The sequence below is a fragment of the Erpetoichthys calabaricus genome, chromosome 14, assembly GCF_900747795.2.
Source record: "Erpetoichthys calabaricus chromosome 14, fErpCal1.3, whole genome shotgun sequence".
NCBI lineage: Eukaryota > Metazoa > Chordata > Cladistia > Polypteriformes > Polypteridae > Erpetoichthys > Erpetoichthys calabaricus.
Window position 1 is genome coordinate 110,712,387 of NC_041407.2, and position 27,978 is coordinate 110,740,364.

At 49.0% G+C, this 27,978-nt stretch overlaps 2 protein-coding genes across 4 annotated transcripts in view; one reads left to right on the forward strand and one right to left on the reverse strand.

Moving 5' to 3' along the window:
- The window catches only part of mylk5 (myosin, light chain kinase 5), a 37,005-nt gene extending 26,191 nt beyond the window's left edge, over nucleotides 1-10,814 (reverse strand). The window contains exons 1-7 of one of the 2 annotated variants that reach the window (XM_028818573.2): nucleotides 10,636-10,814; nucleotides 10,079-10,286; nucleotides 8,702-8,738; nucleotides 8,350-8,485; nucleotides 6,694-6,859; nucleotides 6,114-6,159; nucleotides 2,764-2,873 (exon numbers count right to left, since the gene is read on the reverse strand). In XM_028818573.2, the coding sequence (XP_028674406.2) occupies nucleotides 2,764-2,873; nucleotides 6,114-6,159; nucleotides 6,694-6,859; nucleotides 8,350-8,485; nucleotides 8,702-8,738; nucleotides 10,079-10,286; nucleotides 10,636-10,752 (820 nt within the window). In that variant the 5' untranslated portion in view covers nucleotides 10,753-10,814. The remainder of the gene's footprint in view (nucleotides 1-2,763; nucleotides 2,874-6,113; nucleotides 6,160-6,693; nucleotides 6,860-8,349; nucleotides 8,486-8,701; nucleotides 8,739-10,078; nucleotides 10,287-10,635) is intronic. The other variant, XM_028818574.2, reaches the window with a different exon arrangement.
- Nucleotides 10,815-16,208: 5,394 nt separating this feature from the next.
- LOC114664864 (CD63 antigen-like) lies at nucleotides 16,209-27,947 on the forward strand. Of its 2 annotated transcripts, none has more exons than XM_028819158.2 (8): nucleotides 16,209-16,549; nucleotides 16,875-16,939; nucleotides 19,911-20,099; nucleotides 22,441-22,515; nucleotides 22,607-22,696; nucleotides 22,777-22,920; nucleotides 23,033-23,116; nucleotides 27,746-27,947. In XM_028819158.2, exons 2-8 carry the CDS (start codon nucleotides 16,883-16,885, stop codon nucleotides 27,809-27,811), a joined length of 705 nt encoding a protein of 234 aa, XP_028674991.2. In that variant the 5' UTR covers nucleotides 16,209-16,549; nucleotides 16,875-16,882; the 3' UTR covers nucleotides 27,812-27,947. The 2 variants fall into 2 exon arrangements, with proteins under 2 accessions (XP_028674991.2, XP_051774849.1); XM_051918889.1 differs by lacking the exon at nucleotides 16,209-16,549 and adding an exon at nucleotides 16,675-16,763.
- Nucleotides 27,948-27,978: the final 31 nt, after the last annotated feature.

The window sequence follows — 27,978 nt, forward strand, 5'->3', positions numbered from 1 at the left end:
GTAACGCAGCACGTGGGGGGCACCGTTGAGCTTAAGTAACGAGTGGTGTCACTAAGGTGCTTTTAGTCCAAACATTTCTCAGCACCACTTGTGAGGATCCAGCCTGCTATGGAAAACACAAACAGACACAGCCAGACGTTACTTACACAAAAATTGTTTCTCAGATCTTGAGAGGAGATCCGAGTTTAGCTAACTTACAACCTTAATTAATGATCTATGGGGATCCATGGCTCAGGAGAGGCTCTGAGGACTTGCCAAGGATGTCCTTGCAGACCTCGACTCTTAACGATTTCAGTTGGGAGGCTGGAAGTTGTTAATTTATTACGTTAAACCAGCTGTGCTACCCGTCTAAGACGGTGTGAGACCCAAGAAATCAGCATAGACCTCAGCGTTTGCTGTGCACCATCTGTTGGAGTGTATTTAGTAATGCATGCAGTAATATAATGTATTGCATTTGTCATTCCAACAGATGGCACATCACAAACATTTGTAGTAATAAAATGCAATCCATTTGCCGTTCCAACAGATGGCACATCACAAACATTTGTAGTAATAAAATGAATTCCATTTGTCATTCCAACAGATGGCACATCACAAACATTTGTAGTAATAAAATGCAATCCACTTGCCATTCCAACAGATGGCACATCACAAACATTTGTAGTAATAAAATGCATTCCATTTGCCATTCCAACAGATGGCACATCACAAACATTTGTAGTAATAAAATGCAATCCATTTGCCATTCCAACAGATGGCACATCACAAACATTTGTAGTAATAAAATGCATTCCATTTGCCATTCCAACAGATGGCACATCACAAACATTTGTAGTAATAAAATGCAATCCATTTGTCATTCCAACAGCTGGCGCATCCACTGGAATGACAAATACAATGCGCATGTCTCTGTTGTATGCCATTTAGAATGAGATTTGTAAAATTAGTGTTATTGTTTGTGACGCACCATCTGTTGGAATGACAAATGCAAAGCATTTTGTTACTGAAAACGTCATTCTTTTTGTTAAATGAGTAGCATAAACGCATATTCAGTTTGAATGTACTGTTGGCCAGTAGACCAATGGCTTGTCTTGCCTGCATGTTTACAGCTGGACCCCTACATGTGTTACACACCCACAGGCCTCGCCCACCCCTTGAAATTGCCCTGACAACGCAGGTAACAAAGGAGAAGGGGTGACATGTAGACCACTTGACACATTTAAAATGACCCAGCCCTGTTCTGCCGGTTGACATTTAGTTTTATGGTGGTCCTAGTTGATTGATCATGTACAGAATTTGGCTGTGGGGTCCATTTCTCCTAGAGGTGCTGCTGTAGGCTGCCCGTCAGCTGAACACAAACCAAGCTGATGTCAGGCTGGGGTGACAAGCTGGTCGGATAACATAATCTCAAATAATGGATCAATTATGATTCATAATAATAAAATAATAATAACTACACATTAAACTGTAAAATAATTCTGCAAATAACTAAAAGAGAGAGGAAGGCAAAAACATACCAGACACATTTATTAAACGATAAAAATTCGAATAATAAAGTGACGTGAGTCTTTAAAGTCTGTGTAGCCCCCTCGATGACTACATTAAAACAATGGACCCCATTTGGTTGCGATGTAAAGCACTTCAGCTAAAACCCTAACCCCCTAAAGCCTGAATGTCAGACTCCGCTCATCACAATCTGTCTTGAGCATGTGAAAGGCGCTATATAAATAAAACGTATTATTATTATTAACTTCATACAGCGCCTTTCCCGGAACACGCCGTGCAAAGAGCACAATTCCGCGACCAGCGCCCGGGGCTTCAAGTGAAGATAAAGCGGCGGCGGCTTTACGACCAGCGAGTGTTTAGAAGGAGGAGGCGACAATGCGATTTGGGCCCCAAATAGCTCACTGCAATTTACAAATGGTGTTCCCTTTAAAAGGCGCTATACAGGCAGCAATGCATTCTGGAGCAGTGGGCCGCAAACTGGGGGTAAGAAGATGTCGCGGCTGCCCAGCCCGGCGTTGATTTAACTTCCTTTAAGAAATGAAATGAGCGGAAGGCTCTTCAGGGGGGCCTCGCACCGCCCCCCCCCCCCATAACACCTCCCACCCAAACACCTCCCCCGCCTTCCCTAAACTGAAGACAGAAGGAAGTGCTGTGGAAATCATTAAAGGATCAAAGCCTTAACGTCACTTGTTTACATTTTTCATTTTGACTGAAAGGCGCTTTATTGTCATTAATTATGACACTTCGTGAAACACAAAGACAGGCCACCGCTTATCTACAGCCGCCTTAAAACGATTATCACACGACCCCCGCTGTTATAAATGTACCGTCCCCTTTGGAGCATCAGAATAAGAAACACCAAACACCGACATTAATAAAGAACCCCTTATTGTGTCCCTCTTGAATTGTTTTAAAATAATAGCCGCTGTGACACTTCACTGGTGATGCCACCGTCCTGTCACTGTCCCAACCGGCGTGTAGCTCTGTCCCCAGTATTCACACCCTGTGGACCCCCTGACTGGACTCTTCTTTCCATTTCTGGGGCGGGGTGGGGGGGACTTTTCCTAAATTCTACCGCCTATTATGTGAACCCCCGTCCTGCATACACCTGGTCGGGGTTTGTTTTTTTATGCAGCCCACCTCTTAAAAAGTTGTGGACTTTGAATTCGCACGTTAAGTCAAAGCCAAACTGACGCGACTCCCGATATTCAAGAAAAAAAACAAAACCTGTGAATTTCGGAAGCCCGGGTGTCCTACCTGGCCGAGGGGCGCTCAGGACAGCATTGGAGACACCGGTCACTCCGTCCAGTCCTCTGTTCCCAGCCTGCTGCTTCGGCGGCGCCGAGCTCTTGCCCTTCAAGACAATCCTGAAAGTGGACACGTAACTCATTTTAGTGGATGGACGAGAATGTCAGCGCTGCAGGTCCCCCTGCCTTGCTTCTCTAACCCCTCGACACTTTCTCGTGGACTTCTAACTTTGTCGGAAGCTGCGCCATCCCTGTCAGGAAACTACAATAATGAATATTTAGCGGGTCGGCTCGATCTGCGAGTGCGGCTGAGGGCTGTGAACGCGCGTGCGCGCGCGCCACCGAGGGGTCGAATGTCTTCAGGACTGCGCGGCCCCGCCGACCGCTGCGCACGAGTGTCCACGAGGGCTTCGTGTAAACACCCGGTAAAGGGGCTCATGCTGCCATTTAGGAGAACTGGACAGGAAACACCTGAACACCGAGGCGAATAAATGACTGGGAGGTTGAGAACACCGCTCGTGCTCTCCTACGTCACCATCCCGTTGTTGGAGCATTTCTTGTAAAAAGAGTGGCCGGTCGTAGATGCAGCCAGAAGGGGGCGTTTCTAGCTTTTATCTTAGACTAGCTGAAGTACCCAACATTGCCCGGGAGGAAAATAAAGTGTTTTTTTAATTGTTTCAGAAAAATATAATTAAAAAACACAATAAAAATAAATGAACAAACAATGAAGACTCACCGATGTGTTTGTCTTGCGGTCTTGTATGTTTGTTATCATCCAATTGACGCTCGGACAGGCCAAGTCGATTTAATTTCAAAAGCAACAGAGGCGCGGTGGCGCTCAGACATAAAGAATGCTGACAGTCACCTCCAGTTCTCCCTCTGGTGGTCGGTCTGAGTGTCAACTGGATGATCACAGGCATACATGATCGCAAGATCACCCCCACCCTACCCAGAAGGGCTGACTTCACCCTGCAGTATTTTAAGTCGACCATTGAGAAGCATGTGTACCAAGTTTCATGAAAATCTCTCCAGCCATTCGGACGTGATGCTGGAACAGACAGACAGACATTGACTTTTATATACAGAGATTACAGGGTGGAATGAACTTGACCGTCTTACTAGATAATTACTAGATAAACATTCGTGCAACTTACTTTATATGTTGTGACGTCACGAGAAATTTAAATCAGATAGATAATGAAAGGCACTATAGAGTAGCTAAGTACCTCACTTGGTAGGTAAATTATAAAGATAATATATAATAGATAGATGTGAAAGGCGCTATATAGTAGCTAGCTATCTCACTAGATAGTTAACGAAGGCAATATGTGGTAGATAGATAGATAGATAGATAGATAGATAGATAGATAGATAGATAGATAGATAGATAGAAATGCAAGGTTCTTTATCAAAGACATAAAAATGTAAGGCACTATATACTATAATAGATGTGAAAGGCACTATACAGTAGTTAACTAAATACCTACATAGATAATAAAGGCACTATACGATGACTACATAGAAAATACAGAAAAATGTAATACAGTGTGTAAAAGATATGGAGGGATACACACTACATGATAGACAGGTATGAAAGGCAATATACAGAGTCTAACTTGTGCACTAGATATATATAAGGGCACCGTATAATTAATAAAGGTGATATAGTAGCTAGTTATGTTGCTAGATAATGAAGGCACTATATGGTAGATAGAAAATATAAAAGATATACTGTATAGATCAAGTATAAGGCACTGTATAAAAAGAATATGAATGTAAGACACTATACAATAGATAGATAGATAGATAGATAGATAGATAGATAGATAGATAGATAGATAGATAGATAGATAGAATGAAAGGCACTATATGATAGATAGATAGATAGATAGATAGATAGATAGATAGATAGATAGATAGATAGATAGATAGATAGATAGATGGATAGACAGGACCTGCTTCAGACAGACGGACCCCCCGGACGTGTCGAATTTGTTTTTTAAGCCTTTTAACTTTCTAAGCTCCACGACGGTCACTCAGGCCTGAATGTCACTTTTTCAGGACGACTTTATAAACTGCTTATTTTTCCACCCTTTAAATGTTATGCATACACATGTCCATGTTAAGGTTGAATGGAGAACTCGTGTTCACGCGTGCCTTTATAATGATTCAGAGGTAAAGGCGCTTTATTTCCGGACCTGTCGCGTGTGGTTCGCTGACGCGCATGCGCTCAAGTGTGTACGCAGTGTCCCCTAGGAGTCTGACGCTCATGATTGGTTGGGCACGCCGCGCTCTTCTTCTGTCACCCCCTTTCCGCCTCTTCTGGATAAGGCGGCTGTTCTGGAAAGTTCGCTTCGTTCACGTTTAGTTGACCCGCCAGCCGAGGACATATCTGTTTGTGCTGTGAACTGTGCGTGAAGTGCCCCGAGGGTCAGGAGATGTCCCCGCGGGGCTCGGTGCCCAGGAAGTGTCACAGTCTGGTAGTCGTCCGGGAAGTCCCTTCTGCTGCACACTTCCCGCATTCCTTTTCCCCACTGGGCAAGGAAGGTAAAAGAATGAGGTTACCTTTAGAGGGCTGGACTGAGGTAACCAGTGAGCTGTCTCGGTGAGACGACTGAAGACAACGCGCGAGGTGGCGCCATCTGTAGGAGAGCAAAGAAACTAAAAAGGCAGAGACGAACAAACTAGCGGGAGTGAAGAGGAAAGGAACGGAGACAGAATGACCCTGACTGACCAGGTGACCTGGCAGTGGTCAAGTGGTATGGAAAGAGTCGCACTAAAGCTGTGAAGCACTGCTGTAAAAAGGCGCTATATTAATATTCACTTTATTGGTTTTTGCTTATACCGCGTTTCTTGAAAATCAGTGTAGTCTGAGTCTACCGATCTAGATGTTATAGGGCGTCTTTCTCTATCATATCTTTATCTATGAATATATCTCTTATATAGCGCCTTTCACGTCTATTAATTTATGTTTAATTATCAATCTGCATGTTTTATGGAACCTTTCTGCATTATTTGTTCATTTATTTTATTGTGCCTTTCACATCCATTATATAGTGCCTTTTCTCTGTCTATGCTATAGTGCCTTTCATTACCTATGTTTCTGCCTCTGACCTGCTTGAGGTCCCCCTCCCCCCCCAAGGACAGCTTTGGCCCTTCCTCTTCAGCACTAAATGGCCTCATCCTCCTCTTCCTCGTCCTCAGTCCCTGTCCCCATTTTTTCTTTTCTTTGTCTGTTTCTTCTTCTTTGTATTTTTATTTTCGGCTTCTACAGCTGCTGGCCTGTCATTCTTTCTTTTGTCAGACCCCTCATGGTTGTCTCCTTGCCCTCCCGTCCTCTTTGGACCCTTCGGTACTCACCGTCTGTCATCGCTGTCCAGTCCTGATGTCACTGATGGGCTCCCACCTGTAACATCAAACATGTCCAGTCAGGGTCCTCCCTTGCACTTTATGGTGCACTTTGATTCTTTCAGGGTTTTCTCACATGCAGCCCTTCCAGTGACGGTGGCAGATGACCAGCCGTTAGTCACCCGGGCAGTCACTGATTTAATCATTAAGTCTCATTGCTTTCCAATTGAAATGCTTTATAGTGAAAGGCGCTATATATTGTAACATATTGAGGATCCCCATTGTGTACTGTGAAACGTTGGCCACCATTTCACTTTGAAATGGCTGGCAGCTGAGTTATGGTGCCCGTCATTTACCCAGTCAGCCTCCTTGGCCCCTGCACTGTGTCATATTGGCACTATATACCCTAATAAAAGTGACTTGACTTTTCTATCAGGACCACCTGGCATTTCTGTCATGGGTGCCTTTGTCAGACTGGCCCAAAGCTCACATATGTCAATATCTTTGACTTGATGCTAAGTGACCACCTGGCTGTTCACCTGGCTGACTGCCATGCCCAGACCACTTTTCAGACTGGCACAAAGATGCCTACCCATCACCTGCAGCCACGCCGTGCTCTCAATTCTACCGGCCACGTTCCTCAGCTCACAGATGTATGTCCCTGCATCTTCCTTTTGGACCACCTCAATCTCCAGCTGGAAGACCCCGGCCATCTCCGAGAGTCGAATGCGAGTGCTGCCTTCTAGCGTTCTGGAGTCCTGCAGAAGGACAGCAAGGAAAAGCGGGCGTCAGGCTTCTGGCCAATCAGGGCGCTCCGGAGGTCTGCAGCTGGACCCCCTTCTCCTTCTGGCCACACTTGTTAGTAGAGAAGCCCGTCAGCTTTGATTTACAAGTGAGTGGTCAGGGACATGGCGGAAAGGAAATGGAGAAAGGTCGAAATGTGACACCGAACGGAACGAGGAACGAGTCCAGAGGTCTCCCACTTCACCGGCCACAAGCCATGCGCTCTAGAATTGGATACTAGGGGTGGCGCCCAAGAGCAGCCGGAATGGGGCATTTGGAGGTCTCATCAGGGAGACTGAAAGCACCGCGAGCGGACAATGGAGTTTACAAGAGATGATCAAAGGCGAAAGCCGAGCAAGAATCCAAAACAGGATGAGCCCTTAATGAGCTGTGGGAACGGCAGGTACCAGCGCGCCTTGCCGGACGTCCCACTGCCTTTGTAGTCTCGTCAACATCCTGCAGGCGCACTTACGGGAATGGCTTGGAAAGGCGCTATACAAAGCAAAGCTACTGCCTGAGCTCGTCTCATTCCCGACCGACCATCGCGCTGCCAGCCCAGCGCCCTCGTGTCTCCAGTCTGGCACGCGCTTTTCCAACTTCATTCCTGGAAGTTAAACGCGGCCGCGCGAGCGCGAGCACGAGCATGAGCACAGAGCTGAACCGATGCTGCTCGGCTGTGTGACTCGTAAAGAAGCTCAGGAGTGACAGCATGTGCCCGCGAGGGGGCAGCAGAGAGCCGAGCCGCGCTGTCTATTAATAGGTGTAGGGCGAGTGAGCGCCCACTAGAGGTACTGGTGGGAATAGCAGACTCTTACAGATGGCAGGAGCGGCAGGGACAGTAATTATAATAATAATGCATTTTATTTATATAGCGCCTTTCCCAAGCTCAATGTGCTTCACAGACGTTCAGAATGAACAACAGGGTGTATACAACATCAGATACAAATAATATTTGCATAAAACACAAAATAAGGATAAATACAGGATTCCCAAAGCTTTCAAGTAGAATAAGAGACAATAAACCAAAATAAAATACAAAAACTCTGAAAATGAACAATTTGTGATACAAAGTGTGACAGTGACACAAAAGAAGGAGCGGACATTCCAGCCTGGACTTAAGTAAAGTTATGAGTGGCGCTGCGTATGACAAAGACTGAGCTGACACCACCTGAGGAAACCAACTGAGGGTCTTGGGTGGGTGGGTGGTCAGAGCCTGTCCTGGCCGTCTCGAGTGTAAGGCAGGAACCACCACAGGACGGGACGACAGTCCACTGCACCAGTTTGGGATCACCAGTTAGCCTACGACTCACATCTTTGGAGGAGCGCCTGGCTGACGTGAGGAGAACATCCAAACTGCATACTGGAGTGACTGGGCATGGGTTCAAACGCAGCAGCACTGACCACTGGAATTAAGATCGCCCCCCCCCATAAACCCCCAACAGCACATCCATCACACACTGCTTACCTTGAACCAGGTGGCCTTAGGCGGTGGTCTCCCCGATGCTCGGACCCTAAAGACGGCCGTCTCCCCTCTGCAAACCGTCTGGCATCGCAGCCGTGTGATGATTCGAGGGCGGCTCTCGTTCCAGCTCTGCACTCGCCTGTGTGACCCAAGAAAAGCCACTTCAGGTCACAAACTTTTGGGGGGCTTACCCTGACACACCTCCCCTGACGCAAAGCAGCAGATAAATAAGTGCAGGGCGTTATATAGCGCCTTGTCTCACTTACCAGTCCCTCCACTCACCCCACCCACGTGTCCCTCCACACATTTACCAAAATGACATTTTAGATCACGGCTAACGTGCCCGACGTTGTACCTCACTGGGTGGCACACTCTGCTTCGGTCGGCTGCTTCTGAAAAACACAATGAGGGGGTCAGGTGTCCATTAGCCCCGAAACAGCAACCACGACTAACCAAGCAAGAAGGGACAGCCATGTTGGAGCCTTCCTGTGCGCCTCCCTTCATCTCCCTGTACTCCTCCTCCCACCCCTTTAATCCTCCCTCCACCCTGCTTGTCCTCCTCCCGTTGTCTCCTGCAGTCGTTTCATTTCCTTGCCCGTGTCACTCATGTGCTGCTCCCTGATTGGTCCTTCACTGCTCCCACTGTCTGCCTTCTCCTTGTTGTTCTCCCTGTGCTCCTCCCTCCACCCTCTCTCTTCTTTTTCCTCTTTCTCTCTGCTGTATTGTATTCCTTTCCCTGTACTCCTCCCTCCTTCCCACTTATGCTCTGCCCACTGTCTTCCTTATTCCCTCACAGCCAATTTCTCATTCATCTCTGTGCTCTACCCCTTGCTCCCTTTACTCCTCCCTCCACCTTGCTTGTAATTTTTATTTCTGTCATGTCCTTTGCTTCTCCTTGACTGTCCCCAGTGTCACGCCTGGTCACCTTGTCTTCTTTCTTGATTTGTCCTCCATTTCTTTTGTCCCCCTCTGTTTGTTTCCCTTTACTCCTCCCTTAATCGTGTCTTTGTTGTCTTTATTATTTTTGTGCCGCTGCTTCTCGAATTCTCCCCCGTCTTCCGCAGTTCTCATCCCTGCTCTCTCCCTGTGCTCCTCCCTCCTGCTACCCGGATGGTCTTTCCCTTTACTCAACCCTCCGTCCATCTTTGTTTCTCTGGTCGCCTTCCTTATTCATTCCAATGCTTCTTGCTTTTCAAGTTCCTTGTGTTATTCAGTTCTCATTCTGGTGTCTCCCTGTACTCCCCCTCCATTTTGTTTTGTTCTCTGTGTCTTCCTTCTGGATTTGCTCTTCACCAGCCATCTCTCTTTGTTATGCCCATGTTCCTCTCCCTGTGCCCATCCCTCTCGCTCTGCCGTGAGATCTTTCCCTTTACTCCTCCCTTCTGTTCTTCTCAGGTTCATCTCTCTGTCATTCCTGCTCTCATCCCTGTGCCCCTCTCCTTGTACTCCTCCCTCCTTTGTGTCCTCTCCATTGTATTTCCTCCCCATGTCCTCTTTGTGTTCTTTCTCCTAATTGTCTTCTTCCATCCCCCTGTGCCCCCCCCAACTCTCGTTGTTTCTGCCACTCTTTACGCTTGTCCACGTTGCCTTCTCCTTGTCACCCTCACGTTTCTTTGTCTGACAGTATCCCTGTGATCCTCCATGTGCTCTTCCCTCCACTCATTCTGTTAACTGTTCTCAATGAATGTCTTTGTGCCCCCCACGTTCACCCACACCCCCTCGGACCTCACACCTTTGAGCTCCAGCCTGAAGGTGATCTGCTGGGTGCCCGCGCTGTTCTGGAGCTCACAGCGGAATTTCCCAGCATCCTCTGGAGTGACCTTCTGAATGGTGAAGATGTGGGTGCCTTGGCCGACCTTCTCAAAATGGAGTCTTCCCCCCTCCGTCAGGACTCGGTCCCCTTTATGCCACCCCACTTCAGGATCTGGTTGGCCTTTGACCTGCATAATGGGACAAAGCACAGAGTGATGGAGTGAAGAAGTGGGACGACTGGGGGTCAGTGGCATCACCGTTAAGCCCACTAGTAGGCAGTTTGAACTGAGGCCTGTCTGTCTTAATTCCAGCCTTGCTGGCCATTCTTCAGCCTCCATGGTGTTCAGCCCGTGGCATCTTGCTCACTTAGTCTGGGCCTGCCCCTTGGCACTGGTGGCACTGTTCCACCCAGGTGTTGGGTGTCTACCAATTCAAATGGTGGGCTGGCACAGAGACACCTCGATTTCTTTTAGAGGTCCTGAGAACCCGTTTGCCCTTAAGTGAGCCCCTGAAGGTGGGCTAAAGCTCAGTGCCTACCTTGGCAAGGAATGTTGCTGTCTCACCCTTGTAAATGGTGGCATTCCGTGGGGGTAGCAGAAAAAATGGTGGCTCTTTGCCCAGCATTGACTTCCAAGGGACCCTGAGGTGAGACATGTCTTCTTCTCACTCACGCCAGCGTCTGGCCACACCTGAGCCACGCTGCTTCTGCTGGGACAGACACCTGAGGAGACAAACGGTAATCACCAACAGTGAGGGTCCGGGGAGACAAGGATACCCCATAACTCACACCAACTTCCACAAGGAGCTGGGACCCCCTGAGTTCTATTTCTCGACCTCCTGGCTGACCCTCATGTCTTATGCTTGCCCCATCACCTAAAAAACAGAAATTCCCAACCTGGCACCATATTCCTTGATTATGGAATTGTAATTCCGTGTTTGTCCTTCTAATCCTGGGAGTTTTGTGTTCCTGTCTTTTCAAACTCCATGTCATCTTTTTCTGAGGGTCTCCGCTGCTCCTCACTTTCTCGTGGTCCTCCAGCCCCCCCATTCCCTTTGCACTTCCTGAAATTCTCCTGTCGCTGATGATTCCTGATGTTCCTCATTGATTTCTCACTCCCTATCCTCACTTTTTCTAACGGCTCTTCTTGCTCCTCATTCCGCCTCCTGATCACCACCTAAGCCCACCGAGCTTTGATCTCCTGGAATTGCCATCCTGACATCACAGTCCTTGTTCTTGTTGTCCCCTTTCCTTGTCCTTTCTGTCTTCTCTGGAATGTCACAGGATGGGTGGGAACAGGAGGGTCTGCCATCTTAAGTATATGAACTGATGTTGGATGGAGAGGGCAGTGGCCCGGAATGAGAGGAAAGTCCAACATGAGATGAAGATCTTCAGGCTCCTGGGTGTCCTGTGGTCACCGGAAGGTCCATCCTGGGAGACTCACGGTGGACATCCAGATGTGGTGGGTGTTTTGTTAAACTTGATGGCCCGCCCTCAGTCCCACCAAGGTGACCCATTGAGGAGTCACCAACTTCTTTCTCTGTCACTTTGCCCACTGCTGCTCTGACCCACCCCCCCCCCCCCCCATTGGTCTGCCCAAGATGGCTGACTTGAGGTTTAGGTCACCGACCTGCGGGGGGGCTCTGGTACCTGGCGTCAGGACTCGAGCTCCTGTCACAACACTGGCCCTGTGACTGCACACCTCACAGAGTTCTTCAGGTCCGCCATGTCTCTCTCAGCCTCTGTTTCTGCTCCACAAGGAAAATCCAAGTGTGGGGACACAAGAAAGGCGCAATACGCAGCAAACATGAATGGACTAACGGAATAAACTTGAGCCAAATAACGGTTTCATAATCCCACCTCTGACACCATGCATGGCCCTGGGGCCACCTGCCATACCCCAACATGTCTCACTAAAGCTGGCAAAGTCAAAGACTCTGAAGTGACGGTCACCATCAGTGGTGACGACTGAATGAGTAAGCAGAGCTACACAGACAAGCACACAAATTCCGACTCTGGCCTCTTGCCGATGTTGGTGTTGTTGTTTGAAAGGCGCTGTCCAAATCGATGGTTGCCATTTCTTGACTAAATGTGGCTGGCATAAACCTGCAGATGCCACCCTCCAGTCACCCCAGTGTCTGCTGACCTCCCCGCTGGTCGTCGGCCTGGCGTGTCACTCCAGCGCTGTGCCGCCCACACATGTTGACATCTTGTGCCTCCCGCGTGCCCTCATTGTTATCTCTGACAGTCGCTGCTTCACACTGGCTGAGTTCACTGCCCGCCTGGCACTGCCACCTCATGTCTGGCACTTCAATGAAACAGCTCTACTCACCCCAGGGTACTCCTGTCCTTTGTCACTACAGGTCTCTCCGCCACTTCCTCAGTTCTGTAACCGACACAACTTGTGTGTTCAAAGGTCACAGCAGCAGAGCACAAGTTAAAGGTGGCGCCACGCCCGCCGCCTGCCCGCCGATCAACACACAGCTGCTGCTGCTGCACAATTGTCTGATTCACTCTTTGTCCAGAATGAAGGGCCAGTCACTGGCAGGCCAACTAGTCAGCCAATCACAGGGGTCGGGATGAAGAGTCGTGGCGGTCAGAGCAACTCGCGGCTCTCAGATCAGCACGTCCTACGGAGTCGCTGCAGACCACACGTCAAGCCGTGAAGCAAAGTGAAGAGAACAAAGAGGAAACCAGAAAATAGGAACTCAACAAACTGGAAGGAGAAATAGTGAGAGAGAGAAGAGGATGGGGTGGAGAGCCAGGGGTGACCAGTGACAGGTGTGACCTCAGGCAGGTGTGGCCTATGACAGGTGAGGCAGGTATGACCTCTGACACATGAGACAGCTGTGACCTCAAGCAGGTGTGACCTCTGACAGGCGTGACCTCAAGCAGGTGAGACTGATGTGATGACTTCTGCCAGATCAAACAGATATTAACAATGTCAAGTTGGCCAAGGGTGACCAGTGACAGGTGTGACCTCTGACAGGTGAGACAGGTGCAGCTCATGACAGGTAAGCCAAGTCTGGCCTCTGACAAGTGACCCCAGAGCAACCAATGACACGTGAGACAAGTGTGACCTCTGACAGGTGAGGCAGGTGTGACCAGTGACAGGTGTGACCTCGGGCAGGTGAGGCCTGTGACAAGTGAGACCTCTGACAGCTGTGACCTCAAGCAGGTGTGGCCTGTGACAGGTGTGGCCTCAGGCAGGTGAGACTGATGTGATGACCTCTGCCAGATCAAATAGATATTAACTATTTTATGTTAGCCAAGAGTGACCAGTGACAGGTGTGACCTCTGACAGGGGAGGCAGGTGTGACCAGTGACAGGTGTGACCTCGGGCAGGTGAGGCCTGTGACAAGTGAGACCTCTGACAGGTGTGACCTGTGACAGGTGAGGCAAGTGTGACCTCTGACAGGGGAGACAGCAGTGACCTCTGACAGCTGTGACCTCAAGCAGGTGTGGCCTCAGGCAGGTGAGACTGATGTGATGACCTCTGCCAGATCAAATGGATATTAACTATTTTATGTTAGCCAAGAGTGACCAATGACAGGTGTGACCTCTGACAGGGGAGGCAGGTGTGACCAGTGACAGGTGTGACCTCAGGCAGATGTGGCCTGTGACAGATGAGACAGGTGTGACCTCTGACAGGTGAGGCAGGTGTGACCAGTGACAGGTAAGCCAAGTCTGGCCTCTAACAATGACTCCAGACCAACCATTGACAGGTGAGACTGGTGTGACCTCTGACAGGTGAGACTGGTGTGATGAACTCTGCCAGATCAAACAGATATTGATTATGTTAAGTTGGCCAGGGTATGACCAGTGACAGGTTAGACTGATGTGACCAATCACAGATAAGCCAGGTTTGACCTCTAACAAGTGAGTCTGAAGCATCCAATAACAGGTGGGACAGGTGTGACTTCTAACTGATGAGATACATGTGTCCAATGACAAGGGAGCCAGGAATGACCAATGACAGCTGAGCCAGATGTGACCTCGGACAGGTGAGTCAGGTGTGACCGTGACAGGTGAGAGAGACGTGACCTCTAGAGGATGGAGCAACCAAGGGCATGACCCCTGGAGTGAAGTGCACTTTATAGGACGGCTGTGCCCAGTGAGCCCGTGTGTACCCCTTGCTATACATGAGCCAGATGGCAGACCCTTGAAATCTAAGGATAAGATGCCGTTTGATGTGTAGGGTTAAGTTTCTGACTCATTTTATATATTTAAGTACATAAATGTATGCACCATAAGGCCAGTATTTATTCTTCACCATGTAAGGCGCATAGCGCCACCTACTGCACCAGAATGCACAGAGACGTGTCGGTCTCATCTTTATATTAAGAGGAAGTGGGCACTGCTCTCGTTTCCCTGCAGATGGCGCTGTTGTGTAAAAATGAGCTGTAGCCTCAATAACTAAACGTCTTGTTAAAATGTTAACCGCGAACTCAGGTGAGCTGTCATATCGACGTTCTTATTATAATTTTATTATTTTTATTTTGCATGCCGTGCCCAGCGCAATTTCTTATCTATAAAGGTTTCTTTTTTGGAGTTTTTGTGCTGCCAGCTCCTGGATCCTCAGTGTTCCCTTCATACCTTTGCTCAGGTGTGCACAGGTGTTGCCTCAGGTTGAATGCTGAGCCCCTCAGTGGGCCCTTTGGTTGGTGTTTTGTGACACAATTTGAAGGGTGCCACCTTGAATGTCGTCACGAGTCACGTGCGTTTCTTATCTACAGTGCCATTTAGCACTTCGCCCATTGAAGATAAGCGGGACATTTCTGACGATTCATTTGCATTTCTGATTTTCGTGTTGAGTGTCCGATGTTGACGTTCAGGTCTCCTTTAATTCGGACCTTCGGTGGTGGTGCTCATTTGGTGGGTTTTTCACTTCAGTATTTGGCTGACATTTTATCCTCATTGGTGCTGCCAGCCTTACACCTTGTGAAGCTCCATGTCGTCCCCTCACGTGAGCCTCCTTCCATGCAGCTTAATGATCATTCCTCTGCCGTGTCCTCTGCTCGCGCATTCATGCCGCTCACTTGGGGTCCAAAGTCAATCAGTGTGGACCCACCAGGAGCCAGGAGACTCGCCAGTAGCCACAGAGGTGCGGCTCTCCCTAATTCTGCTCCTAAAAGGCTTCTTCGTCTCTCACACTCGCATTCACACTCGAACACACCTGAGCCATCTGCGCGGCTTTCGGGATGCCCCGCCCCTTCTTCCAGACAGGCCCCGCCCCTTGCGGCTGCGACCCTCCCAGGTACATATGACCTCCCAACCGGAACTTTCATGCCAAAAACGCCACTGCACGTGCCCTCGCATCACTAACACCGAGAAATGGGGGGTGGCATTAGGGGTTTTAGCCCCTGATCTTTCAGTTCCAGGTATTCCCGCTGTTGATCTTCTTGCCCATCGTATGTAATGTAGCCCCTGATCTTTGGTGAACGGACGGTTTAACTCACACGAACGACTCGCATGAAATTCCCAAGGGGGTCCCAGCTCTTGAATGAACGATCACAAAACTTTTTAGCCTGAGTAGTCCAGCCTCAGTGTCGGGATAACGGCTCTGTCCATTGAAACGGCCATTTGGACGGGACCGAGGACATTAACGGGCATCAACGCCTATAATGTCTGCACTCCACTCACCCCACAATTAGGTGGCGGTTAGCCATCCCATTAGCTCGACAAGGATGGCCTCCCACTGTCCGCTTTTCTTGGTGGCCCTGATGAACGTTTCAGTGTGTCTTCCTCCATCCTGCCGCCGCAGGCACAAACTTTGACGACATTGTTCTTGCAGCTGACGACACGTTGATGAGCAGCACTCTTGGACTGGGCGGTTCCGCTGCCAATCAAAGTCCGCGTCAACCAACTGAAGGCGAACGATTGATGACAGAAGAGCCACCAGCACGCGCGGCGCAGGCTCGCGCCCAGATGGAAAGTGTGCCTGTGTAGTCACGCGCGTGCACAATTACCCGAACAGTTCGCGTGGACGTCCCTGAATGCTGCCGTCTGTGTGTGATCGCAGCGCTCGTGTCAGGTCACTGATGGGACAGTCGAGGGAGATGAGGCACCTGGTATTTTATATAGCGCCTTTGTATCAGTGCACATTCCCAACCTCCTCTTCCTCCTTTTCCTTTGTACATCGCAATGCATTGTCGCGCGTGTTACAGTTTTTAATTTGGCGCGAAAGCTGAGTATCAAGTACAGAAGATAACGCCGCAGGTGGCATCACCTGGACAATCGGGTCCTTGTCAAGGGACAAGCGACACAAACGCCGAGCGGCTTATCTGCGCTTTCATGTAAAGCAGTGGGTCGTCACCTCCGCGCAGCTGCTTTGCATCTCAAACTCTTCTTTATTGTCGCTCGTTTGCGTGACAATCAAAAGCGCCGAGGCAGAGGTGGCGGACACACACGGAGTACCTGGCTGGACCCTCTGGCTTAGCGCACACTTCACAGGTAAGGCGCACCTGAACGGCTTTTACACTCCGCGTGGTCGTTCAGTTTTGTTTCGTCTTTTTTGACGGAGAATCTCAACAAGGTGGCGCACTGGGGGCTCTCAGGTTTAGGGTTCGGGGCAGTCGGCCATTTCTACGAAAGACAAGGACTTCAGTCAATATAGCGCCTTACACGGTGAGCTCGTACTCAGGGAGTCGGTCGGTGTAAGTGGAAGGTAATAAAATGTAAAGTGTTAAAAATTAAAGGGCGAGACTGATAACTGGGCATAGGGGGTGTACCCTGTGCCCTCAAAGCTAACAGCGCCACCCTTGTATGTTTTATGCAGGACACACGATGAGTAAAGAGGGCTGCGTGACGTTCCTGCTCATCACCTTCAACTTGGTGTTCTGGGTGAGTCCGGTGGTCTCTCAGTCTTTGTCTTTCACTTGCCGTTCAGCCCCCTGGTGTTTTATATATAGCGCCTGCCACCTCACAGGGCGTTACACTGGCAGTTCACTTTAAGTTTACATTCAGATTATGTATCAATGAAGAATACAAATTAAATTTGAACCCAAGACCACGCATTTTGTGTGTAACTAGACACCATGCCCACTTAAAGCTGTTTGGCACAAGGCTGGCACTCATTTAAAATGGTCTCTTTAGTGGTTGCCATCAAAGGGTGTTTCCCTTTCTTGTCCTCTCTTCTGTCTCAAATCGTGATCAACACCACTGCCCAGCACTGGATTTGAGACCCTCACTTTCCAGAAGGGTCCCTCAAGTCTGCTTCCTGCCAAGGCCTTCTTACGGCTTCATTGGCATTGACTACAACTCGCCATGGCTGACAGTTTAGTTGGCACCATCAAGTCTCTGGTTTGACTCTTTCAGAGTTTCACACATTTGCTCTTCTCATAGAGCCATGCAGTGGTGTTTGCTGTTTCAAGGCACTATATAAAGTTTGTCATTAAATACTCTTTGGCACAAACTAGCAAGGCCACATTTCAAGTGAAACTCAAAATTGCTAAGTGAAATACTTTGTGATGTTGTACACTATGAAAGGCGCTATATAAAATGATGGGTGTCTGAGGAGAGACTTGGAGACCACCAAGGGTTTATGGAGAAGAGCAGCAAGTCGTTACCTGGGGCTTGTGCGCTCACAAACAGAAGAGCGGGCCTGGCAAGGTGGGTCGGGATGAAGAAGGCTGGCATGACTAACTGGCCTGATCTGAGGATGTGGACTGGCAGCAAACGTCCTGGTATGGCTTGTGGGGGGGTTTCTTAGTTGTGTCTCACTCGTACTTTTCATCCTGATTTGTTTCACGTACTGCACATTGTATTCCCATATGAGGAAGAGGATGACAAATGCATTCATATAGCGCCTTTCATAACAAATTGTAGATTAAAACTGCTTATGAATTAATTTGGAATGTTAGACAATAAGCTGAACGAGTGACAAATGATGCAGTGACGCAGGTGGTGTGACAAGAAGTGCTCGATCCTACTTTAGGGGTGGGCACACCGACAGATGGACAGCAGAGTAGTGGTTGGGGGGGGGGGGTTGTTGGGCTTCTGTTTCCAGGTTTGTGGCTTCAATTTTTTTCGGGGGGGCACTCCTTTCTCTTACTGGGCACCACCCACTTTGAGAGCGCTCCCTCCTGGCCTCTTGTTGTCTTTCCCTTTTCATGTTGTTTACCCCCCCCCCGACCCCCCGCTGTTGATCCTGATCTCCATCTTGGTACCCAATTCTTAACTTACTGAGATCAAGGGCCCCCTAGTGGCCAGCTGGTCCCATAGCCTCCTGTTCACCATCACCAAGTAAATATCTCTGCAGCTTCAAGTGGGTGGAGTTGATTCCAGTGGGCGGTCCCAGTAGGTGGAGTTGACTCCAGTGGGCGGTCCCAGTAGGTGGAATTGACTTCAGCGGGTGGTCCCAGTAGGTGGAGTTGATCCCCCCCCAAATGGGAGGTCTCAGTAGGTGGAGCTGACGACAATGAATGCCAGTAGAGTCCAGCTGCAGACCTTCAAAGCTCTGCCCAGTTACACTGTGGTTTAAGTTTGGGGTTTTGGGGGGCTTATCTGGCTCAGATAATGACTGTCCATGAAGGTGTCTCCCGGTACTTGGACCTCCAGGATGGAGGCTCTGGGCTTCGGAGATACCAGACTTGAGCTCTCTGGTCTCCCATTTCAGTGCGGAGGGTCTGGTTCTCCTAATTCTTATAGAGCTGCCTGCCCTCTAGTGCCCTGGGGGGAGAATTGCCATTTACTGGCTACATTTCTCACTCTGCCCTGTCCTGGTGACCCTGACAGTTTATGAGGGACATCCTGCACACAGTGATGCGGAGTGTGATGTGCAGGACCACTTCAACCTCCAGCTACTAGTGGGGTTCTCTCTGTCTTGGGGGTCTCCTGATATGCTGCCCCCTGACATCCTGGGGTTGCCTTTGTCTCTTGTAAGGTGGGCACCTGTCACACCGGAGGTCCAGGAACAGGGCACAGATCTGAAGGTGCACATGCTGTGTTTGGCTTGGGGGGGGGTGATTGATACCCTGTGTGCCCTCAGCCTTGGCACTGCCTGTTTCACAGGGCATCGATAGTCATGACTGAGGATTGACCAGGGTGAGGGGGTAAACCAGATAGATTTGGTTGTCAAAAATAAGTTGGCAGTTTATTCAAAACGTGGAGAAATGAAAGTGCATTCCACAGAGTGAGTGCAACAAATAAATAATGCAATGAATAACCCGTAATGGTGCCACAAAACTATGAGTGCCAGAGTGAACCAACATGAAATCTAAATTCACACTAAAATCCCAATTCCAGAGCTGTGCCCGCTCTCTCGTTCTTCATTCTTGTCAGGACCCTCAAGTGTCCCACACACTCACCCCATTCTGATCTGCCACCTCAGCCGGTACCTACTGGCCCGGAGCTGCCACCTCTGTCGGTTACTGCAACTCTAGTGGCGCTGTGCCCTCTCCCCCTAACTGTAGCCCACCCCATCCGGCCCCCCATAAACTCACCAGCAGTGTGGCCGCTGCCCGACTCGTCCTTCTCGTTTACCCCTCCAAACTCAGTGACCATTTCTATTTTGTTCCTTTCCTTTTTTCGTTCTTTTTCCTCTTTCTATTTCTCAAACCCGACCCCTTTTTATTCTCCAAAGCCCCCCTCAGACGGTGCCCTCTGATTGCTGTGCTGCTGCCAGTCATTACTCAATAATTGCACATGCTGGCACTGTGCGCCCACACCAACCCCATTAAAGCCACTGAAACGGATTCAATGGTGAAAACAATTCACCCCATGGTCATCTCACAACAGCGGGCAGCGTGGGGATGGCGTGGTGCCCATCTCTGCCCACCCGACTGCTTACTAACTGATCTGTTCTTGTCTGCAGGCCTCGGGAGTCACTCTGATTGTCATCGGGGCCGTCTCTCACGTGTCCTACGGTCACTACACGGCCTTCACCGGTAGTGGACTGTCCCACGCCGCCATTGTGCTCATTGTGGTCGGCCTGGTCGTCGCCATCATCAGCTTCCTGGGGTGCTTTGGGACCTGGAAAAAGGAAGTGCATGTGCTGCAGTGGGTGAGTGCCATTCTGGGCATGTGGGCAAAGGTGGGGGGGCGAGGCTGCTGTGTGTGATGGAGACCCATTGAACTGCGCTCATCTGGATTTAGATCTCGGGGGAGCTGGGGGTCTATAGCCCTGCGGCCAGAGCCAGTTCAAGGATATTTGCTGCCCTAGGCGAAGGTGTAAATGGCACCCCGCTACCCCCTCTTGTTTTGAGGGGAAACGTCACTGTCAGACCTGGAGACAGGACTGGGGACAGCAAAGTATTTAGGACCTCCAGTTCACAATTTGAGAATCCCGAGTCATAGCAACGTCTGTTTACAAAATACGCTTTTGAGGGGGGGCATCTCGTGAAGTAAGTATGAATTGGGCTGTCAGTGGGCTTTCTTTATAGCTTTTAACGTTTCTCTGAAGAAGATGAAAGAAAAAAAAGGCGTCGGCATTAAAACTGAGTAATGGAGTCTATAGTTCTGTTGTTAAACCACCAGAAAACCTTGTGCCTTTTGATGATGGTGACATTTTTAGTTATAAAGTTTTTTGTTTTTATTTAACTAAGACATTATCGTCACATATAGATGTCATTTAAATTAATAAAATAAATCGAAAACTTAGCATAATGACAACATTCAGAGAAACTATGAATATAATGATTATCTTTAAACAACAATCCTTACCCACAATTCCTATTTACTGTATTGCTCGTCTATGCAAATGAAGCAATCTACCAACCAATAAAAACGCACAAGCGCTTTAGCGCGCCCTGAGCGAGTCTCACAAATGGCGGTGAGCAACAGAGGGCGACATCTGCGAAGTTTTAACACAAGTTTTAAATCATTTGAGAGACGATCGCAGTTTGTGTTAAATGAGCTTTGAGCAAATCACTCAAGAGCTGCAGTCCTGCTGCCGTTTCGATCGTTTCATTTTATTTCGCCATGTTTGTCGCTTCTATGCTGCAGTTTGAGGATTATTATTATTATTATTGGCTTCATCATCATCATCATCGTCGTTGTTGTTCGTGTTATTGTTGGACTGTGTAGACGGTAAACGTTTAGACCGAACATCGCTAGTAAGAGAAAAGGATATAAAACAATATAATCGGCCATTCGCTTCGAGGTGTTCGCAGGCTTGTCGCCAAGGGCCGTCTCTGGGCATCAGGTTGGGCTGGCAGAGTGCGGACAGAGCAGGCGCAGCTGAGGAGCACAACGTAAGCATTTCTTTGTGTTCCGCTCCGCTCCGGACACATTTTTCTAAACAAAATTAAGAAAGGAGGAATCTCTACATGGGCTGCAGTAATGCGCCGTGACCACTAGAGGGCCGCTTGCCTAGACGGCCTATTGCCCAGAAACGGCCCCGCCAGCAGCAGACCCCGTATGTGGTGCCAGTGTGTGGCAGGACATGGCACTCTCTCTCACCCACTCATTGGCGCATACAGGGTCAGTTCAGATCCGTTCATTCACAAGCAGGCATGCAGACAGGGACTGGGCTGGGGTTTGAACCCATGACTTGGTGCCACTCACAGTAACTCAGAAGCGGTCAGCAGACTGTACTGCCAGAGTCCATTACAGCATAAGTTCATACACACCAGAGACTGACCGGGTTAACAAATGCCACCTGGACAACTGGCAACCTACAGTGTCGAGATCGGGTCAAAGGCACCCGAGTGCCCGGCACCAGCCACATATCACAGGTGCCCTTCTGGTAGAGAGGCCCACCGGTCTGGGTGGGGATGCCAGTTTGTGGCAGAGCATAGCACCCATCAATGATATGATGAAATTTGTGTTACACCTCTGGCCATCCTGGGGTTCACTTTTGTATAACAGCTGTGGTCAGGGCACTACCAGACTGGCAGGTCTTCCAAATTCCTGCCCTTAAATAGACTGGTGACTCTGAGTTGGTTCAGTGGGTGGACTGGCAACCCATCCAGAGCCAATTCCTGATTTCCACCCACTGGTTTAGTAAATGGATGGCTCTACCAGTGAAGAAATAAATCAGCAGAGCTCCAAATGCGAAGCTGCCCAAGTCAGAACTTTGTGTTTCTTTTTCTTTCCCTTTTTCTGTATTGTATGGATATTTAAATAAAATAAAATAATTGGAAGTGTGACACGGTGGCCCAGTGGTTAGTGACGCTGCCTGGCAGTACCAGGACCCGGGTTTGCTGTATCCTTTTACCCCCAACCTCAGTCTAGTAGGGTTTCTCTCCTCTATTGTGTGTGTTTGTGTGAGTGAAACTCTAAACTGACTTGGCGAGAGTGCGCCCTCTGGTGGGCCGGTGCCCATCTGCAGTTTGTTTGCTCTGTTGTGGGCGTTGCTGCCAAGTTGGAAATCTTCTCATGTCGTCGACTTTGTCTCCTTGCAGTTCACAGCCCTTCTGATCCTGGTGCTCGTCGTGGAGCTGCTGGCTGGCATTGTGCTCTACGCGCTCCGCTCGAAGGTCAGTGCGCTCAGGACACGCCCATCGTCTGGCACTCCTCATTGGCTGTCTGCGCTGTCAATCTCGTGCTTCTCTGCCTTTTCTCTTACAGGTGGAGCAGAAGCTCAGACAGCAGGCGCGCCAAGTGATTCGGGAATATAATGCCAGCCTGATGGACCTGATAGACGACATTCAGGTTAAGGTAACTTGGGGGGGGGTCTCCTCAGACTTGTGACACCTCCTTTGACGTCCCTCCTCATCCTCACTTTCTGTCTGATTCAGTTTCACTGCTGCGGAGCCGACAATTACACCGACTGGTTTGCCAGCCCCGGCTGGAGGAACAACGGCTCTGTTCCTGATTCCTGCTGCCTTGAGTGGAAAGAAAATTGCGGCCGAAACACGACAGCGCGTGGCATCTATCAGCAGGTGAGACCCTCCGTGCGGCACGACCCTCGGCAGAAGGGGACGAGGACTCTTTGAACCTGTAGATACCCGAGTGCTGTGCCATGCAGACGTGTTCTCTCCTTGTCATTTACAGGGCTGTGTGGATGCGTTCAAAGGCTTCCTCGAGAAGAACCTGGCCTGGGTGATGGTGGCCTGCACAGCTCTGGCGCTTTTCGAGGTAACCCAACGCCTTGGAGTGTCCCGTCTGGGTGCTTTGCTTGGCTGGCAGCTCCTCAGGTGACTCACCTGACCTCATCTCTGCACAAAGATGGCTGTCCGGCAGATTGGGGCTGTGCTCAGTGTGTGGCATGGTGGTGGTGGCAGCAGTGAGAGTGGTGGCATTAGCAGTGGTGCCGGTGGCAGTGGTACTGGTGACAGTGGTGGCAGTGGTGACAGTGGTGGAAATAGTGGCAGTGGTACTGATGGCAGTGGTGACAGAGGAGGCAGTGGTACTGGTGGCACTGGTGGCAATGGTGACAGTGGTGGAAGTAGTGGCAGTGGTACTGATGGCAGTGGTGGTGGTGGCAGTGGTACTGGTGGCATTGGTGGCAATGGTGACAGCGGTGGAAGTAGTGGCAGTGATGCCGGTGGCAGTGGTGACAGTGGTGACAGCGGTGGCAGTGATGGCAGTGGTGCTGGTGGCAGTGGTGACAGTGGTGGAAGTAGTGGCAGTGGTGACAGAGGTAGCAGTGGTACTGGTGGCAGTGGTGGCAGTGGTGGAAATAGTGGCAGTGGTACTGATGGCAGTGGTACTGGTGGCAGTGGTGGCAATGGTGATGGCGGTAGAAGTAGTGGCAGTGATGCTGGTGGCAGTGGTGACAGTGGTGACAGCGGTGGCAGTGGTGCTGGTCGCAGTGGTGACAGTGGTTGTGGTGGCAGTGGTGACAATGGTGCTGGTGGCAGTGACAGTGGTGGTGGTGACTGGTGGTGGTGGTGGCAGTGGTGACAGTGGTGACAGCGGTGGCAGTGATGGCAGTGGTGCTGGTGGCAGTGGTGACAGTGGTGGAAGTAGTGGCAGTGGTGACAGAGGTAGCAGTGGTACTGGTGGCAGTGGTGGCAGTGGTGGAAATAGTGGCAGTGGTACTGATGGCAGTGGTACTGATGGCAGTGGTGACAGAGGAGGCAGTGGTACTGGTGGCACTGGTGGCAATGGTGACAGTGGTGGAAGTAGTGGTAGTGGTACTGATGGCAGTGGTGGTGGTGGCAGTGGTACTGGTGGCATTGGTGGCAATGGTGACAGCGGTGGAAGTAGTGGCAGTGATGCCGGTGGCAGTGGTGACAGTGGTGACAGCGGTGGCAGTGATGGCAGTGGTGCTGGTGGCAGTGGTGACAGTGGTGGAAGTAGTGGCAGTGGTGACAGAGGTAGCAGTGGTACTGGTGGCAGTGGTGGCAATGGTGATGGTGGTAGAAGTAGTGGCAGTGATGCTGGTGACAGTGGTGACAGTGGTGACAGCGGTGGCAGTGGTGCTGGTGGCAGTGGTGACAGTGGTTGTGGTGGCAGTGGTGACAATGGTGCTGGTGGCAGTGACAGTGGTGGTGGTGACAGTGGTGGTGGTGGTGGCAGTGGTGACAGTGGTGACAGTGACAGCAGTGGCAGTGGTGGCTCCTTCCATTCCACCCTTCCTTACCGTTTCAGGCTTTTCTGACTTTCCTGCAGAGCTGCAGCACAACAAGTCAAGTCGTGACCGCTGGGTGCGTTTAAATTAATAACGGCCCGGACGTGAAGTCCACACGGCTGCCATCTGCTGGACGTCAGTTAGGCGCCTCAGGGCAGACTCGCCAATGGGGGGCACCAGGTTTGGATTTACAGGTCAGGCTTTAGGATTCACAAAAGAAAATGCAATTCCAGCTCAAAATAACAAAGAGAGAGGACGGAGTCTTAGGGTGACAATCACGGCGGGATCTGCCATCAGCCAGGGGCTCTGCTCACAGAGGGGTCTTCACATACGTCAGGGAAAAAAACTCAAACCGCCGATGTTTTAATGCAAAATTGTCCATGAAAGGCACTTGGGGTCCTCAAGGCTCCATTTTGCGAGTGGACAAGGTAATCACAGAAATGCCTCTGTTGGGGTCCGCAGCTCGCTAACCCTGCAGCACAGGACCACCACACGATCACCAACTGCGTTTCTCTCTAGAGCCGATTTCATCCAGCAATGGAGCTCAAAGTGCTTTAGAAGACGACAAAGAGAAAGTGACGAGAAGAGAAAAACAATTAGGGTTAGGCGAGAATATCAAAGAATAAATAACAAAAGAAAAAGAGAAAGTCAGAGGACAAAAAAAAAAACAAAACTCCAAGTAAGCTGCAGAAAAAAGTCAAATCTGCTGGGGTTCAAGGGGGGCAAAAAAGACCACCCAGCCCCGACTGGACCTTCTACCTAACGTAAATGTTCCTAAATCAGACCCCTTTGATTTCAGGCTTCACATGATAGGATTCTGATGCCATTGGTTTTTGTGGACAGCTGAGACCCCCACCTTCATTCCATCATCTCGGGGGCTTCATGGTGCATTGATCAGGTGGTGGGGGCACAGAATACCACCACAGAAGAACCAGAAAAGACAACAGAGAATAGTGGGGATTGGTACCTCTGGGGTCCTTCACACTGGCAGGCTGCCTGCTGCTAGAATCTGCACCCAGTTTACCCACCACAAGGGCTACACCATCTCTACTGGGGGGTAGCTGCCTTGAGAGCCTAACACAGGCCAGCAGCCGATCAGTTTGCACAGCTCTAAGTACCTTAACCAGAAAATCTCTCTGTTGTATTACTGATCTCATAAGACCTGAGTTGGGAACCCACAGAACTTTGCATTTTTCATTCCAACAGATGGCACATCACCTGTTGTGCTGCATATCCACTTATCTTTGTGATATGCCATTTTGTATGGGATTCGTTAAAGCAGTGTTAAAGTTTGTGATGCACCATCTGTTGGAATGACACCTACACTACAGACCGTGCCAGCACTTGGATGGTAGACTGTCTGGGTATTGGTGAGGCCAGCAGAGGGCACTTAACCTGTGGACTGTTTGTGTGGATCCCAGTGTCCCAATGTAATGGGAGGGACAATGAGCTGTAAAAATGGCACAGTAACTAACTAGCTGACTAGGTAGACTATAAGGACACAATATAACAGAGATGTGTAAAAGACATTATATAGTAGCTACCTACGTACACAGGCACAATATGTATAATAGAAAGAGCGGCGCTGCACACTAGCTGGCAGACAGACTACAAAGACATCGTGTGTTAGATAAGTGAAAAACAATATGTAGTAGCTAGCTAGCTTGGCAGATACATAATAAGGCACCAGGGCCGGATTTATATGAAAAGAGGCCCTAGGCTATTCCACTTATGAGGCCCTTTCACCTTCCATTTTTAAGTTTGTAAATTACATGAGAGATAATAAAATTTTGCTAACAATTTGAATGTAGGCCACTCTTGATCTTGAGGCCCTAGGCTGAAGCCTAGTTAGCCTATAGGAAAATCCGGCCCTGTAAGGCACTATATAATAGATAGATAGATGTGAAAGGTGCTATATAATACTATTATAATGATACATAGATAGATAGATAGATGTGAAAGGCGCTATATAATGATAGATAGATGTGAAAGGCGCTATATAATAATAGATAGATGTGAAAGGCGCTATATAATGCTATTATAATGATAGATAGATAGATAGATGTGAAAGGCGCTATATAATGCTATTATAATGATAGATAGATGTGAAAGGCGCTATATAATACTATTATAATGATAGATAGATAGATAATGCTATTATAATGATAGATAGATAGATAGATAGATAGATAGATAGATAGATGTGAAAGGTGTTATATAATACTATTATAATGATAGATAGATGTGAAAGGCGCTATATAATGATATATAGATAGATAGATGTGAAAGGCGCTATATAATGCTATTATAATGATAGATAGATAGATGTGAAATGCGCTATATAATGCTATTATAATGATAGATAGATAGATAGACAGATGTGAAAGGTGCTATATAATAGATAGATGTGAAAGGCGCTATATAATGCTATTACAATGATAGATAGATAGATTGATTAAAAGGCGCTATATAACGCTATTATAATGATAGATAGATAGATAGATGAAAGGCACTATATAGATAGATAGATAGATGTGAAAGGTGCTATATAATAGATAGATGTGAAAGGCGCTATATAATGCTATTACAATGATAGATAGATTGATTAAAAGGCGCTATATAACGCTATTATAATGATAGATAGATAGATAGATAGATAGATAGATAGATAGATAGATAGATAGATAGATAGATAGTGAAAAGCATGATATGATCGACAGTCTGATGGCCCCCATAGTAGATGCAGATGTCCTACCCTGTGCTCGCAGCTCCGACATTCTGTTTTGTGAAGTCAGCTGCACAGTTTGGGTCGGCGGTGCGGAGATTTTCATTTCTTTGTGGTTTTATTTAGTCTTTTTTCTGTTTTTTTGGCTCATGAGTTAAGTTGACAGTTGTTTCCTGCTCTGTGTCCTTTATTGACAGGACAGGCTCCGTCACCCTCACGCGTGGCTTCCCACTATTCTGTGCTGTTCGTGTGTTTAATTCTGGCCAGTAGGCACGATGCCAGGAATAGTGCAGCATGTGACGAGATTCCTGACTGGCTGTTTATTTCAGAAGCCCCCCCCCCCGCCCTACGCCTGCCCTACTACATATCCGTCGTGGCTTTATAGCGCCTTTGACTGATTTTCATGACCTTCCAGGCCACAGACGTTGGGTGGTCCCTAACGCGCTCTCTCCCTGCTTGATTTCAGATCCTCGGCGCCGTGCTCGGCTGCCTCGCCTTTTCCACCAGAAGTAGCTATCAGCACATGAAGTGAAGTGAAGTGAAGCGGAGTCACGGCGTCCATGATGAGTGCCCACCTGCTTTTTGCGCCTCTTCAGCTGTCTGACAGACTGGTTTCCCTTTTCTGCCTTCTTATGAAGAGTAAAATAATTTTATCCTAATATTTTGAATATTACGTATTCTGTTTATTTATTTCTCATA